General features: G+C 41.7%; 1 protein-coding gene across 14 annotated transcripts in view; it reads right to left on the reverse strand.

Moving 5' to 3' along the window:
- Window positions 1–811: 811 nt before the first annotated feature.
- The window catches only part of PFKFB2 (6-phosphofructo-2-kinase/fructose-2,6-biphosphatase 2), a 30,188-nt gene continuing 13,502 nt past the window's right edge, over window positions 812–17,497 (reverse strand). For 3 of the 14 annotated variants that reach the window (XM_073320452.2, XM_073320437.2, XM_073320438.2), the window contains 6 exons: window positions 16,532–16,661; window positions 14,812–14,874; window positions 14,133–14,206; window positions 10,691–10,885; window positions 9,473–9,495; window positions 4,606–8,437 (listed from right to left, as the gene is read on the reverse strand). In XM_073320452.2, coding sequence (XP_073176553.1) covers window positions 8,380–8,437; window positions 9,473–9,495; window positions 10,691–10,885; window positions 14,133–14,206; window positions 14,812–14,874; window positions 16,532–16,661 — 543 coding nt within the window. In that variant the 3' untranslated portion in view covers window positions 4,606–8,379. Of the gene's footprint in view, window positions 3,967–4,605; window positions 8,438–9,423; window positions 9,496–10,690; window positions 10,886–13,139; window positions 13,216–14,132; window positions 14,207–14,811; window positions 14,875–16,531; window positions 16,662–17,497 lie in introns of those variants that run through there. The other 11 variants (XM_073320444.2, XM_073320449.2, XM_073320440.2 and 8 more) reach the window with 11 other exon arrangements.

The raw sequence follows: 17,497 nt of genomic DNA on the forward strand, positions 1-17,497 counted from the left end.
AAACACACCTTGATATAAATACTCAAGGTCAGATTTTACATTTGAAAGAAAAATATTTTTCAAAACCATTATTAGAAAACCCCCACTGACCTTCCCTCCAAGCCAACTATCTACCAGCCCACCAGCACCCTCACTCAGATGCTGGGAGGAAATCTGAGCCTTGGCTTGTGTGTGAAAATTAAATTGACTTGGGTTGTCAAACTAATGGGGAACGTGAATTTCTGAGTCAAAGAACCCTCCACTGAGAGCTCCTGGCTGCCAGCTGCAGACCTTCAAATCTTGGGACCCACAGTGTTGTTAACTCATGATTTTATGCGAGTCTTGTGATAGTGGTTGTTTTTCTTAAAGTCCCCTCTCCTGAAATCATGTGATTATATGAGACTCTAGGCTTTCCTAAAAAACAGTTTATAATCCTTTAGTTGTAGAGAAGAGCTTGAAAATGTGAACCCTAAATGCTTGAACACCAGAACGCAAGTAAAAAGATCCCACTGTCAATTATTTTTTAAATTATGATTTTAAGCCAATTATAATTTTTGGGGAATTATTGCAGTGAGGGTAAAAGGTGTGGATGCAATAACTACTTAATGTCATTCTCAAACCTTACCAATAATTGATCCACTTTGCATAGACCAGCCTTGTCTCCTTTATACATTTTAACTGTTACTCTCTTAATGGTTTCCACAACCTCTATATATTCACAGACATTATTATGGTGTTATGAAGCCTGCATAGAACATGAACCCCAAACTGTCAATGGAAGCTTTGCCCATTACTGCAAATACTGGAGGGAAAAATCACAGGGGAAACAAGATTGTTTTTAGAGACCCTTTATTATAAACAAGTATCACAGGGGTAGCTGTGTTCGTCTGGATCTGTAAAAGTGGCAAAGAGTCCTGTGGCACTTTATAGATGAACAGACGTATTGGAGCATAAGCTTTCTTGGGTGAATACCCACTTCTTCAGATGCAAGTAGTGGAAATTTCCAGAGGCAGGTATAAATATGCAAGCAAGAATCAGGCTAGGGATAACGAGGTTAGTTCAATCAGGGAGGATGAGGCCCTCTTCTAGCAGTTGAGGTGTGCACACCAAGCGAGGAGAAACTGCTTTTGTAGTTGGCGAGCCATTCACAGTCTTTGTTTAATCCTGAGCTGATGGTGTCAAATTTGCAAATGAACTGAAGCTCAGCAGTTTCTCTTTGAAGTCTGGTACTGAAATTTTTTTTGCTGCAGGATGGCTACGTTTAAATCTGCTATTGTGTGTCCAGGGAGGTTGAAGTGTTCTCCTACAGGTTTTTGTATATTGCCATTCCTAATATCTGATTTGTGTCCATTTATCCTTTTACGTAGGGACCGTCCAGTTTGGCCGACGTACACAGCAGAGGGGCATTGCTGGCACATGATGACGTATATTACATTGGTGGACGTGCAGGTGAATGTACCGGTGACGGTGTGACTGATCTGGTTAGGTCCTGTGATGGTGTCGCTGGTGTAGATATGTGGGCAGAGCTGGCACCGAGGTTTATTGCATGGACTGGTTCCCGAGTTAGAGTTACTATGGTGCGGTGTGTAGTTGCTGGTGAGAATATGCTTCAGGTTGGTGGGTTGTCTGTGGGAGAGGACTGGCCTGCCTCCCAAGGCCTGTGAAAGTGAGGGATCGTTGTCCAGGATGGGTTGTAGATCACTGATGATGCGTTGGAGAGGTTTTAGCTGAGGACTGTATGTGATGGCCAGTGGAGTTCTGTTGGATTCTTTCTTGGGCTTGTCTTGCAACAGGAGGCTTCTGGGTATACGTCTGGCTCTGTTGATTCGTTTCCTTATTTCCTTATGCGGGTATCGTAGTTTTGAGAATGCTTGGTGAAGATCTTGTAGGTGTTGGTCTCTGCTTGACGGGTTGGAGCAAGCACTGGCATGAAAATGGTGTAACTGCTTTGCTGCTTGTAACTGTTTTCTGACAGGCTTACACTGCAAAATGTAACTTTCACCACTAACAAACTTGTTCCTTAGGAACGTACTGAGGCTAGATTCAGCTCCGTTACATCGATGTGGAATAACTCAACTGGCTCAACTGACAATGGAGTTACCTCAGATTGACATTGGTGTAACCAGCATGTTATGGTCCCCACTCGGGGTTTGGTTGGGAAGTGTTGCCTAGTGGTCATGGCCACAACCCCGGACTGCCAAGGGGGCTGTGGGGAGGGGAGCCTGGGGCCTCCCACTCTACCGGACTCCAACCCAGGGCCCTTTGGGCTACCAGTAACCTGGCAACCAAGGCTACTTGTAGCTGTCCTCCCTGGACCTCTTCCTCTCGTCTCCTGCTCTGGGGTCAGCTCAGTCCAAGGCCTTTGCCTGGCGGGGAAATCCAAATCAACAGAAACAAGAGAGAATTGCCACTGTCCAAGGCCACTGGATACTTCCCTCTTTGCTTGCCTCTGCGGAGGGTCCTCCCTTCCCTCAAGAAGGGTTCCTTTGGGCAGCTGTGTCAGTACCTTTGGGTTTCCCTCTGTTCTGCTCTGCTGGAGCTATGGGCTGCAGGTCTGCTCACCTTCAGCGCTGCTCGCCAACTGAGCTAATTTGCTGCCTTATAATTCCTCCAGCAAACGGAGCATTTGCTGCAGGTGTGGCTGAGCCCAAAACAAGCCTTTTAAGCCCTTGTTGCTCAGTGTGGGGTTTGTACACCCCATCCAACCAGGCCAGAATAGTTGTGCTTAATCTTTAAGTAGGGCTAAGATTGCGCAACCCCTCCTCATGTTGGAGCACTCACTCACATGAGTAGCACTTAATTAGGAGGTGGAATAGACAACATGAAAAATTATATCACTGGGTTCAACTCTCAGTTAATAATGAGAAAACTCTGAACTTGGCCTGCCTAACTCTGGCACCAGCCAAAATATGTACATCAGTAATGGCTTGAGGCAAGAACGCATTTGTAAGTTTAGCTGTGCCAAGAAGTATTCTTACATCTAAAAGCACATTTTATCACCCATTCTGTTATTCACCTATACCTACGTGCCGAGTATAAGAATGTCATTGTAGAAGACAGCTCAACACAACGTTGCCAGTACTAATATATTTATCAAATTATATATCCCTTTTGCAAGCGGAATTTAAGGTCAAACATTGATATACATTGATTGACAAAGATATCAACTGAACTAAAAGACAGGGGGCCACATTCTGACACATGCTTCTTAGCACATTACTCTGCAAGCAGGGGGACTACTGGCACAGTAAGGGTACCAAACCCAACTTCCTAAAACACCGATCATTAGTATTGATTAAAAAGTTACAATGTCAATACATTAGCAGCAACATTCATACATCCTGGCAGGTAAAAAAACAAACAAAAAAACCAGTTATCTAATGATGCAACCAAAAGCTCACCCATGATAGAAAAATAATTAACTGCACAATGTTGTGCAAAGTGATTACAGCATATTGTGTGTTGTCAAATGACAATACATTGCTATTTGCCTTTACTTTGCAGTGTTATTTTAATCCTATGAAAGCAAGTAAGCAAATGGTAGATTTGGATGAAAGCTCATGCATTTAGACAGGAAGCGACCATGGATGCAAATGTGCGACAGCCCACAAGTCTCTTCCTCCAACCTGCTTTCTCTTCCTCATTTTTGTGACTGGTCTCTAACTCATTAGATAACTTTCATAAATAAAAAACAGGGGATCCTGCTCCCACAGAGGTCAAGGGCAAAACTGCACTTCAGTGAGAGAAGCCTGTAGGGTCAGGCCCATGTCAAATACTAACTTGGAGTGATTGTTTTAATTCAGAAAATGTAAGATTACGTTAGGCATCACACACGTGCACACAGTTACTTCAAAAGGGGCTTGATAAGTTGACTCCAGGAGTCTGATTCTAATTCCAGGATGAGATTTGTCGTTTCAAGTGTCCATTAAGTTTTCAGCCAAGTTCATGATGAAACCAAGACCTCTACATCGTTAACCCAGACTTCCTCTAGAAATGAGAAATCAAAAAAAGGTACAAATTATAACTCTGCAAAGCTGAAAGGAGATAAGCCACTGAAATCACTCTGGACAATGGTGCAGAGACCACCTAGGACTAAGTATCAAGGGTGATGCTTTCCTCGTATAAAATATAGAGCCATAACACCCCAGCAGTTTTTAAGACCATTCCTACTGATTTCAGAGGGGAGTTTTGCTGGCAGCATATTACCCATGACAACGGAAGGAACTCATTTTCTCTCCTAGGAACAAATATTTTCCACATCACAATCTTGTGCTCATTAATTCTCTCCTTCAGATACATCTCTGTTTCAAACAGTAACATCTCTGCACATGTTCCATAGTGTTCCTCCTCTAAACTTACTAGACGTAATTCTCTTCTGGGCTACGACTGCAGTAAAAGAGAGTTGGAGCTTTCAAGTGTTACAGTTAAAGGACACAGTTTTACTTGGGAAATGATGGAAGTGAACTTTGGGCATATACAGCTCAAGTCTGCACTAACTTGCACTTAGCATCATTCTTTATCACTGTGCAAAGTGGGTATAAATCAGAACATTGGCATTTCACACATGGAGCGTAGAAAAGTTTATTGGAGCATGCAATGAGAAGAAAAAAAACAATACTGAAGCAGTTGAGTGGTTCAAAGTTACTTAATGTTATTTATCTGATCCACAAGGAAGTTTACAACACAAATATTCAAAAGCAACATTACAATATCTATTTTGCAGGCCCATATTTGCACAAAAAAAAAAAAAACACAACCAAGTGAAACACTTCACTGATTTTACAACTATGCTCCTTCCGTACAGGAAATGTACTAATGATGTTCTGATGCAGTTTATAAAGAAAATGCATTCATGTGAGCAAAACTAGCAGGTAACTTTACAGACACGCAGTTATATAAACTAAAATACAAAGGCCAAGATTTTCAAAAGCGACTAATGTATTTAGGTGCCCAACATGAGTCACTTTAAAGGGGCCTGAATTGCAGAAATTGCAGAGCATCTGCCCTTCAGACATAAGGGGCACTTCTGAAGATTGTGGGCCAATCTTGCAAATCAGTCTGTCATTTTTCTTAGGGTATAATCACCAGTGTTTTGCAGTAAAGAGAAGCGAACTAAGTCATTGATTCAATGACAAAAATCACCAAAACACATTTACTCTTTTAAAAACAAAACATTCAGAAAATCAGACATGACATATTTTTCCATGTGTGATTTACAAACAAATCACATTTGATTAAAAATAAAACTTCCTCCACCCAAAAAATCCCAAACAGAAAAAAACAAGCAACTTTTAGTAACGAACCAATGTCAATATAAGATGCTAATATTCTATAAAGAACGTGTCTATAGCAACACATTCACACTGAGTTTTAATGCAAAACAAAACCATTAGGGAAAAAAAAAAAAGAATGTTCTAGACTAAATTCACGAAGTGTTGGACTAAATTCCATCAGTGTGATTGCACCCCCCTCCAGCAGCTTCTTCATATGGAGACTCAAGCTTAAAGTCAAATTATGGTTAGAAAATAACATTGCTAAAATGGCATTTGGGGGTGGGGGAAGGCGGCAGGTTTATTTCCTCAGGGTACAATTAATTTCTGTGCAAAGTACCAGCACAAAGGCCAGGCATAAGCAGCACGCAGGGCTTGTTTCTCGGTCCGGGGTGAATTTCACCCTTGTTGATTAGAAATCTTATTTGCTCAATTTACAAGTGAAAAATGACAATTTACCTAGTTGCCAGTGACACAAGCTCCCACCGGGAGACTTGCTGGGACCCTTTTGTCTCTTACCTCATCCCAAGCAATACAGACTCTGCAACTGGACCTGAGCCGGATCATTCTACTGGGGCTTGCTCCTTGTGTCGTGGCAAAACTTTCCCAACTTTAGTGGGAACAGATCAGCCCCACAGCGAGGGGAGGAGAATAAAATCCATCTTGCTTTCCCGTGTGTCCATGTTTGTGTCAATAAAGTCCACAGATGAAACGTAGAGACTCCCAGGGAGCAAACTAAGAAGGTGCCATTTCTGAATAATTATTTTGCTGACAATACCCAAAACATTCACTCATTCTAGCAACATCCACTGACATTTTGTGCATTATTGCAGCTTTGGTAGAACAGTCACAACATCACTATCATTTAAATAAAACTTTTCTGTATCTGTTATTTAAAATGTATGTTAAGATAGAGAGAATAAAAGACAAAACAAGGCACCTTACCCTGAAACCCATAACATAATCATTTATCCTAAGGAATGTATGCCTATAAAATGCTGGTTACAAACAGGGAGGCTATGTAATCACAGTAAAAGTGCTAAGGAGATTCACTTTAATTACAAAGTGCAATTAAATTCAAAATCCTATTGTTAGAAGATGAGTTACAAACAGCTCCTGTGTATATCACTGTGTGGCAACTATAAGTTCTCATTGTGCCTGTAGATGCGTATTCATAACTTCTGCAGACATTCAATGGAAGTTTGATTCTGAATGGACGTTTTGCTTGTCTTGATTCAACACAAAGTACAGCCCTCCCTGCTTGAAAGAGGTGTTTAAGTGACATCGGAAAACAGCAAGACTCAAGCCTGACTGTAGCGTTCCTTCTTTTGGTACTGTCTTTGAGAATGAAATATGAACGGAGTCTCTTTTATGAAACCTTAATTTTCCATTCTAACTATGTGCGTTAGATGTCTGGAAAATAATTGAACCAGCAGCCATTTTCCCTTCCATCTACAGAATACAGTTCTACATACAGAGAGAATTGGCATACGATTCAGAAGTGCAAAGTGTAAGTTAAGGCAGCTCAGCAAATGACAATTTAAAAAGGAGTTTCGATACAGCTCTAAAATTAAACTGTCAAATAGGACAAGGCATCTAACTTCAGTGTCACAGGGGAAAAAAAAATGCATTTCTCTCCCATTTTTTTTTTTCCTGCCAACAAAACTGAAAGACAAGTGCATTACCTATAAAAATGGAAAAGGCCATAGGATCTCTGTTCCTCAGAGCATAAAGTTGTCAGTATCAAGAAGTATTTGCAACTCTGTTGAATTGCAAACAAATTTCTATAGGGTTAAATTCTGTCTTGGATACCCTTTAGTGTGTGGGAGAGAGCGCATTAGGGTCCATGTACTGTAATAACTGGAACACCCAAGAGGAATAGTCTGGAAGAGTGGACTTTGTGTATCCCTCTTCATGGGGTATGTCTTGGCCACTGGATCCATGAAATGGAAAAAAAAAGACAAAAAATCTCCCAAAACTGACGTGTTTTAACAAAGTTAAAAAGAGAATAACTGACCATCACGGTCATCTTGACAGTTTGACATGCAATACCAGATTGAGAGGATCCCCATGAGAAAGCCTTGGAAACCAGAGGTTTTTAAAAAACTGTTTCAAGATCAGTTTTCTAATTGTAAACCAACAGTGAAAATGAGCTCCTTTATAGTCCACGACAATGATATTTGGCACTTACATAGCACCTTTCATAGGATGATTTCAAAGCGCTTTATAAACATGGGCACTTTCCCCAGATGGGAAACCAAGGTGTAGGGAGATTAAGTGACGTGCTCAATACCATAAAATTAGTCAATATGGAACCCATGGAATGGAACCCATAACTTTCGACTCCCAGACCCCAATTCTAAAACATGCCTCTGGCTGCCAAGATGGTCAACAAGGAGAGGGAGCTTTTTCGAAGGCCTTGTTCTAATGCAAACATTTTTCAGCTTCTTTTGAGAATATTCCCTTAAAGCAAAGTCACTTATTCAATGTAGCAACAATAACACTGTTGAGTATAGAAGCGCGTTCCAGGCACTGTCAAAAATCACTGCAGAGAGAGAAAGAGATTTCATGCCAAATGGCTACAGCTGGGCATAAAACAACTTCCTCTCCATATCCACGTAGCGGCATGCAACCACAGTGGGTGAAGCTCTCTAGGCAAAGAGTATTCAACAGCTGGCAAATAAGTAATACCACAGGCATTTAAATGGAGTTGCCACAAATGCATAGGGGAAAATGATACCACTCCCCAGAGGAGAAAGCAAAATTGCTGTGATAACATTAAAACACACCCATACAAACCCAAAGAGACACCTACTAAGAACCACAACAAACTTAAATAAAACCAAATCTCACATTGCACAGTCCATTTCACAAATAAGGTCAATAAAATGCAACATGAACTTATAGAAGTCAATTTCACAGGTAAGATATAAACTGAAACAGCAGGTACATCAAGAGATATTTGTATCAACATTTGCAGTGACATTCGCTCAGGCATTCAAAGCAGGGACAAGAAAGGGCCTCGTGGTCAGCAAGGTTGGTTCTGAGCAACATAGGCACAAAGGGAAGCACGGATCATTTCCTGGCCATTCTGCACAGTGTGATACTAAAGGCTTCTCGCTTGACAGCCTCACTTGGTGGCTGAGACAGAAACCAAGGACTCACAGGTGATGTTGTTTGCTGGCTCCCTGGAGAGAAGGGATAATAGACTATTTATGTCCTTTCTCACTGGATGTGAGAAAGAGAGATGCTACAGTATCCTTCAGCCCCATCCAATTCACCCTTCCAGTAGGATTATGTTAGTGAAGATTAATAATTATACTTAACACTAACATAGCACTCTTCACTGTCTAAGCACTTTACAAAGTTCACAATCCTGTGAGGGACCAAGTTTCTCCTGTAAGGTGGGAAATTAATTCAACCACCCACTTGAAGTCAATGGATGTTGAGGGTTTTCAGCACCATGTGGGACTAGGCTATAATTAAATAACCATCACAAAAACTCTGAGAGATAATACTTGTCTATCATATATGGGGGACTGAGGCAGACAGTGTAAGAGACTTGCCCAAGGCCTCAGAGAGTTGGTGTCCCAGCAGGAATTAAAACTCGAGAAGTTCCTGGCTCAGGCTACTAGACTTCTGGCAGAAATTTATTAAAGTCTTCATATAAATGGTTCTAAAGTCCTGCTGACTAGCGCTGCATCATGCCATCCACCCCTGTGCGTCACTCACCCTTTATTCATCTTGGTAGGGAATTCCTAACACGGATCAACAAGACTACAGCTACTAGCATCTTGTGCTGTAGACAGACACCTCGGGCCAAAATCTCCCCTGGTGTAATTCCACTGAATTATTTCTATGGGGTTACACCCAGAACGTATTTGGGGCTTGATAAACTATTCATCTATCCCAGTAATCTTGCTGATCTGGGGTGAAATTCACCCCTCTGCAGATGGCCAGCATGAAGCCTATGCACCATTAAATTCAATTTCAACCTTCACGCTGGCCTCTGCAGATGATGAATTTCACCAATGATAAATAGATTCTCCACCAACAATGGCCTCTCTTTGATTTACTGGACTATTATGTGACAAATTATTTCCTTCTGCCCCAAGCATTCATTGTCCCCGCAAATGATTGCCATGCAATTATAATTAAGAGAATTGCTACTTACTAAACAAACCCAGAGAGAATGCATACAAGCTACGTTCAGTGATACTCACAAGCAAGCACTTCCCATTTGAAGCTGCAAAGAAAAAACAAACAGCACAGGATAGCTCATACTGCATTTTAACAAAGACTAAAAAGTAATAATATAAAAGCTGAGCAGCAAATGAGGAAAAATTGAAACAACCCCCAGAATTGCATGTGAAGGAGGGACCACTGCAGGCTTGTATAAGAAACAACTAACTCATACAAGCCATGGAAACGGCATCCTAAAGTACCAATGAAGTCCAGCCAGTCAATCAGCTTGTCGGCTGAACGTTCATTTAAATGGCTCTGTCCAATCCAATGTATTCCATATTGATGAGCTGCAACGTTAATGTCAGTACAGGGAGAAATGGTTTTTAAATACTAAGTTTAAAGGGATGTTTTCAGGTTTTAAAACATACTCTGTGTAGCTCAGACTTTCGAAAAAGTGACTAGACATTTTGGGTGTCTCCATTTTCATCCAGGGCCCTCTGAAAATCAGGCTCCTTTATAGTGTCTTAAAATTGGGTCTCTCAAATCTGTCACTTTTGAAAATTTAGACCTGTGTTTTACTATTACCACGGTAGAATTATTAGAACTGAACTGGGGCCCAAATTGTCACCTTCCCGCTATTTTTTGCTTGTGGAAATCAGCGAAGAAACACCAGTGTGAAAGCAGAGATACACTGGTGAATCAGGACCTCAGCTTTAAAAGTGCTACTTACAATTCAGTATTTATGCATGTGAAGTGCAAAAACTAAGCATCCAGCTTGGAACAACAAAAACAGATTAATTAATTTCAATTTACGAAGAGGAAGAATTACTCTTCCCCGCAACGAGATCATGCATGCAGAGCTGCTGCTCAATTTCACTGGGATCAGAGGATCACTTTGTTGCATATACCTTATGACATTCGGGCAAGCAGAGAGTTCCTTAAAAATTAACCTGTCTGTCTGGAAAGGGGAAATCGTATTTTAAAACAGACAAACCAGAAACTCATTGTTATTCAATGGCATTCACTCTGCAGGGAGCAGGGCATTTTATGCCTACACGATTGCAGTTGTACCCCAATTTGCTGACTCTTAAGTAGTTTGTAATCTGAAGCTATTTTAAAGCACGGATGGTGATAAGGCATCTAAACGTCAAGATATTTCATTTGTGCATCGCACAGGACCATTGGAAAACATGAGTAACTGTTTGGCCATTAGTTCTGTGTCTGACCGGGGGAGAGGGGTAAGGTAGAGGAGTTACCACTTGAAGACTGACTTGTAGTTTCTGCTGATCAGCCCCATCTCGAGCCTCTGGGAATAGCAGAGACCCCATTGGGTTGAGAGGCCTGCTCCCAACACTGTAATTTCGTGTGCGCTTTATTGTGTCCGGACTGGCCAGAGGCGTAAAGCTGTTTCTTCTCATCCTTACAGGGGTTTGGCTCTTTGGAAGGCTGTTCTGATTGAAAATGGAGGATAATACAAGGAATGAAAAGCAGAACCACAATCTGAAATCAAAGTTCATACCAAGATATTTCTGATGCCAGAGACTTTCCACTTGCCATAACCAGAAGCCTAATCCTGATTCTGCTCTGCAGGCAGGCCTTCCATTCAAACCAATTGAGGTCTAATGCAAAGCCCATGGAAGTCAGTGGAACAATTCCTCTGTGCAGAGGACCAGCACAAACTTTATGCACCACTGAAGTCCTATTTTGAGAATTCACATGGTGTATGGGTGTCGTGCTAGCCCTCTGCATAGGAGTACATTTAAACTTCTGGGTGGCTACAGATTCAGGTCCCTCAACTATAAAATTTCACCTGTTACCGTCTTCAAAATTATCCATTTCTAAACATTCCTTTTACTTTAGCCCCACTGCACACAGAACAGTTGAGATACTCCTTTAGTCCAGTAGCTGCTGCTAAAATGCTCTCGTCACTGCACCGTAACAGATTTATGTCCCTTATCTCTGTGGGTTCAAGATTTTTTTTTAACAGGATGCAGATAAAAAAAATTGTACTGATAGTAAAATTTCCCCAAGCGCTTGGATTTATTTTCAGAGCTGCTGTATCTTGCCACGAAAGCAAAGAATCAAACAGTAACAGTTCCTACTGTTTTCACGGAGGCAGTGCAGAGTATCACACAGGAACAATGGAGCAGCGCCAGCATAATCGGAGTGTAAATTATAACACCCCAAAATTGAACTCGCCACTGAAATTTCGCTGAATCTCCTCAAAGTGGCCATTCCAATGTAGGTGTTGCCTTTCAAGACACCTTCAAAACTTTTTGCCCCGTCTACAACTTCCAAATTTGTCAATTTATGATTGTCTTGTCATCCTGTAGCTCAATAAAAAGACAATTTAGATGCCACAAAAAGTTCAACCAGATTAGAAATAGGTATTAATGACAATCTTCGCAGCACTTTACATACGCTTTGCGGAGCACAGAGAGGCGAAGGCCCAAGTTTTCAAAAGCATGTCTAAATGTCATGGAATCACTTCCGATTTACACCAGTCCAACCAAGCCGGATTTGGCAGCTGGCCTTTAACTCTGAGTGCTGCAGTTTTTGAGTGCTCAATGTGAACACGCAGAGCTGGATTGTCAAAAGATGGCGAACACCTGGACCCTAGCAGTTGCAAATGATCAGCACCTCTGACCTATCAGGCCCCGTGTCAGCGTGTAAAGGTGGACACTCAATAACTGAAGCAACCTTTGAAAACGTCGCCGTAAGGCCTCAATCCGGCAGACACTTTAAGCATGTTTTTAAGTGCTCTGCTGAACAAGGGTAGGATGCTGAATGTGGGCCTTGTGGTGTGCTCACGTAACCCGCGGAAGGGGGCTTACGTGGGATAGCGGGGCTCGTGCTAGCACTCTAAAAATAGCTGTGTAGACAGCGTTTTGGAGTTATGGCTCAGGCTGCAGCTTGGGCTCCGAAGCCTAGGGAAGGGGTGGGGACAGCAGCCGAGTCCATTACACATTCATTGCTATTCTAACATCTGCATTTCAGTAGAGGTGCACCCGCCCACACCAGGGCTGAATTTGGCTCTCACATTGCCACTATCTTCTGTTCCCTAACATCCTGATGGCTAAGGTCCGTGTTCATATCCACTTTCTAGTCATAAGGGGTCATTCCTCACTATCTGTGCTTAAGATTCTGTGTCAATGTCCTTATTTGCACAGAATACATAGATGTGTCTTTACTAAATTTAAGAGTATCAATATGAGGAGACCAGGGTCCAAAAAACCTCTCTAGTTGCCTCAAATAACTACATATACCTGGATCATTAGCTGAATCAATAGCAATAGAACAAATGCACTGATGATGGTGCCTTGAAGGTTTAGCCTTCCAGGCAGACCACGTTTACAGGAGTGACCTTGACATTTCCACAGCTTTTTAGATCTTGTGAACCAGAGTTAAAGCCAACCGAGAAGTTTATTTATGGCTTTTGTCCAATGCTGTTTTTAACTTTAGAAAAATGAGAGGTTTCAGAGTAGCAGCCATGTTAGTCTGTATTCGCAAAAAGAAAAGGAGTACTTGTGGCACCTTAGAGACTAACAAATTTATTTGAGCATAAGCTTTTGTGAGCTACAACTCACTTCATTGGATGCATTCCATGGAAAATACAGTGGGGAGATTTATGTACATAGAGAACATGAAACAATGGGTGTTACCATACACACTGTAAGAGAGTGATCACTTAAGGTGAACTATTACCAGCAGGAGAGCGGGGCGGGGGAACCTTTTGTAGTGATAATCAAGGTGGGCCATTTCCAGCGGTTGACAAGAACGTCTGAGGAACAGTGGGGGGTGGGAGAAAATAAACACGGGGAAATAGTTTTACTTTGTGTAATGACCCATCCACTCCCAGTCTCTATTCAAGCCTAAGTTAATTGTATCCAGTTTGCAAATTAATTCCAATTCAGCAGTCTCTCATTGGAGTCTGTTTTTGAAGTTTTTTTGTTGAAGAATTGAAATTTTTAGGTCTGTAATCGAGTGACCAAAAGAGACTGAAGTGTTCTCCAACTTGTTTTTGAATGTTATAATTCTTGACGTCTGATTTGTGTCCATTTATTCTTTTACGTAGAGACAGTCCGGTTTGGCTAATGTACATGGCAGAGGGGCATTTCTGGCACATGATGGCATATATCACATTGGTAGATGTGCAGGTGAACGAGCCTCTGATAGTGTGGCTGATGTGATTAGGCCCTATGATGTTGTCCCCTGAATAGATATGTGGACACAGTTGCCAAATGGCTTTGTTGCAAGGATAGGTTCTTAGAGCAAGCTCATATTAAAGAATTATAGAATGAGCATCATAGCAACAACAATGGAGAAATGCATCATTACACATTGGAATGATCACCCTGAAGCTTAAAAAGGCTGTATTGATAAACTTTGCATTACAGTTTTCCTAATATGGTTATTGAAACAGTTTTAAAAATAAATTCTCTCCCATTCATGTTTGGAAACAACAAACTAAATATCTGGAAAATTTTATACCTGCAATAGTTCTTCTCAAAGAAGTTAATTATCCTTATAGGGGCAATACTTCAAAAGCAGTTTTTATAATGGCTGAAATGGATGGAAGATTTCTAGCAGGCACTCCACAGTGACTGTTCAGATTTGCAATATTATCTTTCATGCAGGCTCAAGTTGTGTAATTTGCCAACCATGAATCAAGGGCCAGGATTTTCAGTAAAGACTTACAGTACTCCCAGAAGGCTTGTCTCGATGGGTATTCACTGCTTCAACATTCAAGGTGATTGTTTCCACTTTACAGCCTTCACCAAATGAAAAGAGAAACTTCAAAAAAGGAACTAGATTTTCTTTTAAAATCAATTATTCTCAGTTAAATTACTGGCAACTGGACTCAGTTGTTTGCAGAGACAATAAATAATTCACTTTCTTCTTTTGTAAAGAACTTGTACGTATACAGGACTTTAGATTTAATATTAATCATGGATTCTACATGAGTGTTTGATATGCAACATTTTAATTACTTTCTCCTGTAGCTTTTGCTGCAGAAGTGCAGCTAGTAAACAAGGGCAGCCTTCACACAAAGATACATGCGGTATGGATTACACTTATTGACATGAAAACTAGTTCGAGTTCAGTTCATTCTGAGGTACAAGTTCAAGTCTGGAGGGAAAAAGTGGTTTCCTGGTCAATAAATATAATCCAGAGATAATGGGTCTCTTTTAGAAGAAACTGGTTGTTACTCATTTTATAGATTTATTCTATAAAAAATATAATGTTCTCTCTCATTTTGCCTCCCCCTTATTTTCTTTTAACTTTTACAGTAAATGTAGCACTCAATTTTGCATATGTATTTTGATATCAAATTGCCCAGCCAATTCAGCTAAGTGAGAAAAAGGGAAATATTTACCGTAAGCAACTGGTGTGAGCTTGAATATGGTGTGAAGGGGGCACTTCAGATATGGCAACTCATCTAAAACCAGACAGGAGAAGTTAAACACTGCATGTATGGGCACAGTTTGGAACTATGCAGGAATTTTGTGGTTCCTCAGTTTGGCCTGGATCTTGCAAGGACTTACACACCTGCTTAACTTTAAGCCCATGAGGAGCTCCATGGGGTTCAAGAGGATGGCTCACGTGTTTAAAGTTAAAATGTGTGGGTAAGTCTTTGCAGGATCAGGGCCTTGGTTTTCTGAAAAGCGGATGTAGAAGGTAATCGCCTCATAATATATTTGACATCCCCTTATCTCTTCTGGAGTCTACTGCTGCAGTCCTGAGGGACACCCTAGGATCAGCTTTGTGCACTTCCCTCCTGCTTCAACTCTTCCCCTCCCTGAATCACCAAGTCACAGGTCCGTCCAATCATCCCATCTAAGGGCACATTACTGCTGCTACTCAGTCTGCCAGGAGAGTTCCTCCCACCACAAGTTCTGATCACACTGCCTTCACAAGCGTCAGTCCCTGCCTGCCAGCTTTAAGACCAAGAGACCAGGAGCTGAACCTAACAGCTGAAATACCAGCTCCACTGAAATCAACGCGAGTTTTACCACTGACTTCAGTGGGGCCGGGATTCCTCCCAAGGTCCCTCCCGCATGGCCAGCAACACAGTCCTAACAGACAGGCTTTGTACTTAGATAGGGATTTTTTCCTTTTGTTCCTCACCTGCCATCCAGTGAAAATAGCTTTCAATAGCAGATACAGACATCCCCGAAAACAGAGGCGTATAGCAAAAACCCTTAGAGACCCACCCACTTAGGGTATGTTTACACTGCAATTAAAAACCTGCAGCTGACCTCTGCCAGCTGACATGGGCTCACAGGGCTCCGGCTAAGGGGCTGTTTCACTGCGGTGTAGATGTTTGAGCTCGGGCTGCAATGTCTGCACCACAGTTGAAGAGTCTCTTAGCCCGAGCCTTGCGAGCCCGAGTCAACTGGCATGGGCCAGTCGTGGGTGTCTAACTGCTGTGTAGACATAGCTTCTTGCAGCCACAGAGCTCTAAGGGTGTCTACCTGGGAAAATCTTAAAGATCGTGGCAAACACTTCAGAAATTTAAGAGTTCACCTCTGTGTCCTCGGCCATAATTTCCTTTCTCTGTGCCATCTAGCCTCACTGCTGTCCAGAAATTGGCTGGGTGATGCTTTCTCTGTTAGTACTTACCTGACCCTCATTGCCAATCTACCTGAGCATCTCACAATCATGAATGGATTTTACCCTCCTCGCCCCCGTCAGGTAAAGTGGTATCACCCCCATTTCCAGATGGGAAACTGAAGCATGGGGTCAATTAAGTGACTTGCCCAATGTCCTAGAAGTGTCTGTGGCAGAGACAGGAACTGAAACCCACATCTCTCAAGTCCCAATAACAGGGCCTATCCAGACGAACCTTCCTAAACTCTCACACCCGAAGTGGCTGCATTTCAGTGGCACTGCAAGGAGAACTGTTTGTGAAGCACTTACAGAAACTCCGGGCTAAAAGAGGCTTGAGAAGTGTACAGTATGATCTTACTGACATTTTTTTCCCTCAAGAAGTTCTGTTTTTGCAAAAATTAAATGAATAATGCAAGCCTCCCTTCCAGAAGCTCTGTGATGGAATCAGCAACCCCCACCCCAACACAGTGAATTTACTTTCATACCTGCGCTCTTGTCAAGGAAGTAGGCCAATAGGCACCGCATAACAGCCTGGTGGGCAATAACCAGAACACTGCCCTGACGCTCTAGCTCCATAATCACAGCCTCCAAACGCTGGACCAAGTCTTGGTAAGACTAGAAATCAAGGGAAAGATTCAACAGCACAAAGATGTTTAGGGGTTTCACAAGCGTGCAGAGATACCAGAACCAAGAACAGGGCTTAAAATTGCTTCACATGAATCAAAACACAGGTTAAAAAAAATCTTAAAATATGGAAGATATAGAAGAACTGATAGCACAGGGGGAAAAAAAGCTAGATACATTTTTGGATTAGTAACTGGCCCCTAAATTTGTGGGGATAGTCAGATTTCTAGCAACATTTTCAACAGATGTAAATAAAAATAAAAATAAATAATAAATTAAATAAAATAATCATGTCTATGGCTCTCTCCCTGCAATCAGCTCCACACAGAAGGACCCCTATGTCTGCCCACAGTCCCAAGGAAATAATACAATAGCCCGAATACATTTTACAAATATGATCAAGTGGTATCACTTGCATGGCACTATAAAGGAGACGGACGGACGGACAGACAATCTAGTCACTGATCAGTAACCCACTGTATTACAACAAAATTTGGGATACTACCATTAGGTCTATTGCCACTTGCCACATAAATCTAATTTCATTTTAATTTTTCCCTTCCTTCCTATCTACACATACTCAGCTACATTGACAGGTTTCAGAGTAGCAGCCGTGTTAGTTTGTATTCGCAAAAGGAAAAGGAGTACTTGTGGCACCTTAGAGACTAACTAATTTATTTGAGCATAAGCTTTCGTGAGCATCAGCTCACTTCCGATGAAGTGAGCTGTAGCTCACGAAAGCTTATGCTCAAATAAATTGGTTAGTCTCTAAGGTGCCACAAGTACTCCTTTTCTTTCAGCTACATTATTATTTTAAACCTGCTCAC

Source organism: Lepidochelys kempii, chromosome 21 (assembly GCF_965140285.1).
Source record: "Lepidochelys kempii isolate rLepKem1 chromosome 21, rLepKem1.hap1, whole genome shotgun sequence".
Taxonomy (NCBI): Eukaryota; Metazoa; Chordata; order Testudines; family Cheloniidae; genus Lepidochelys; species Lepidochelys kempii.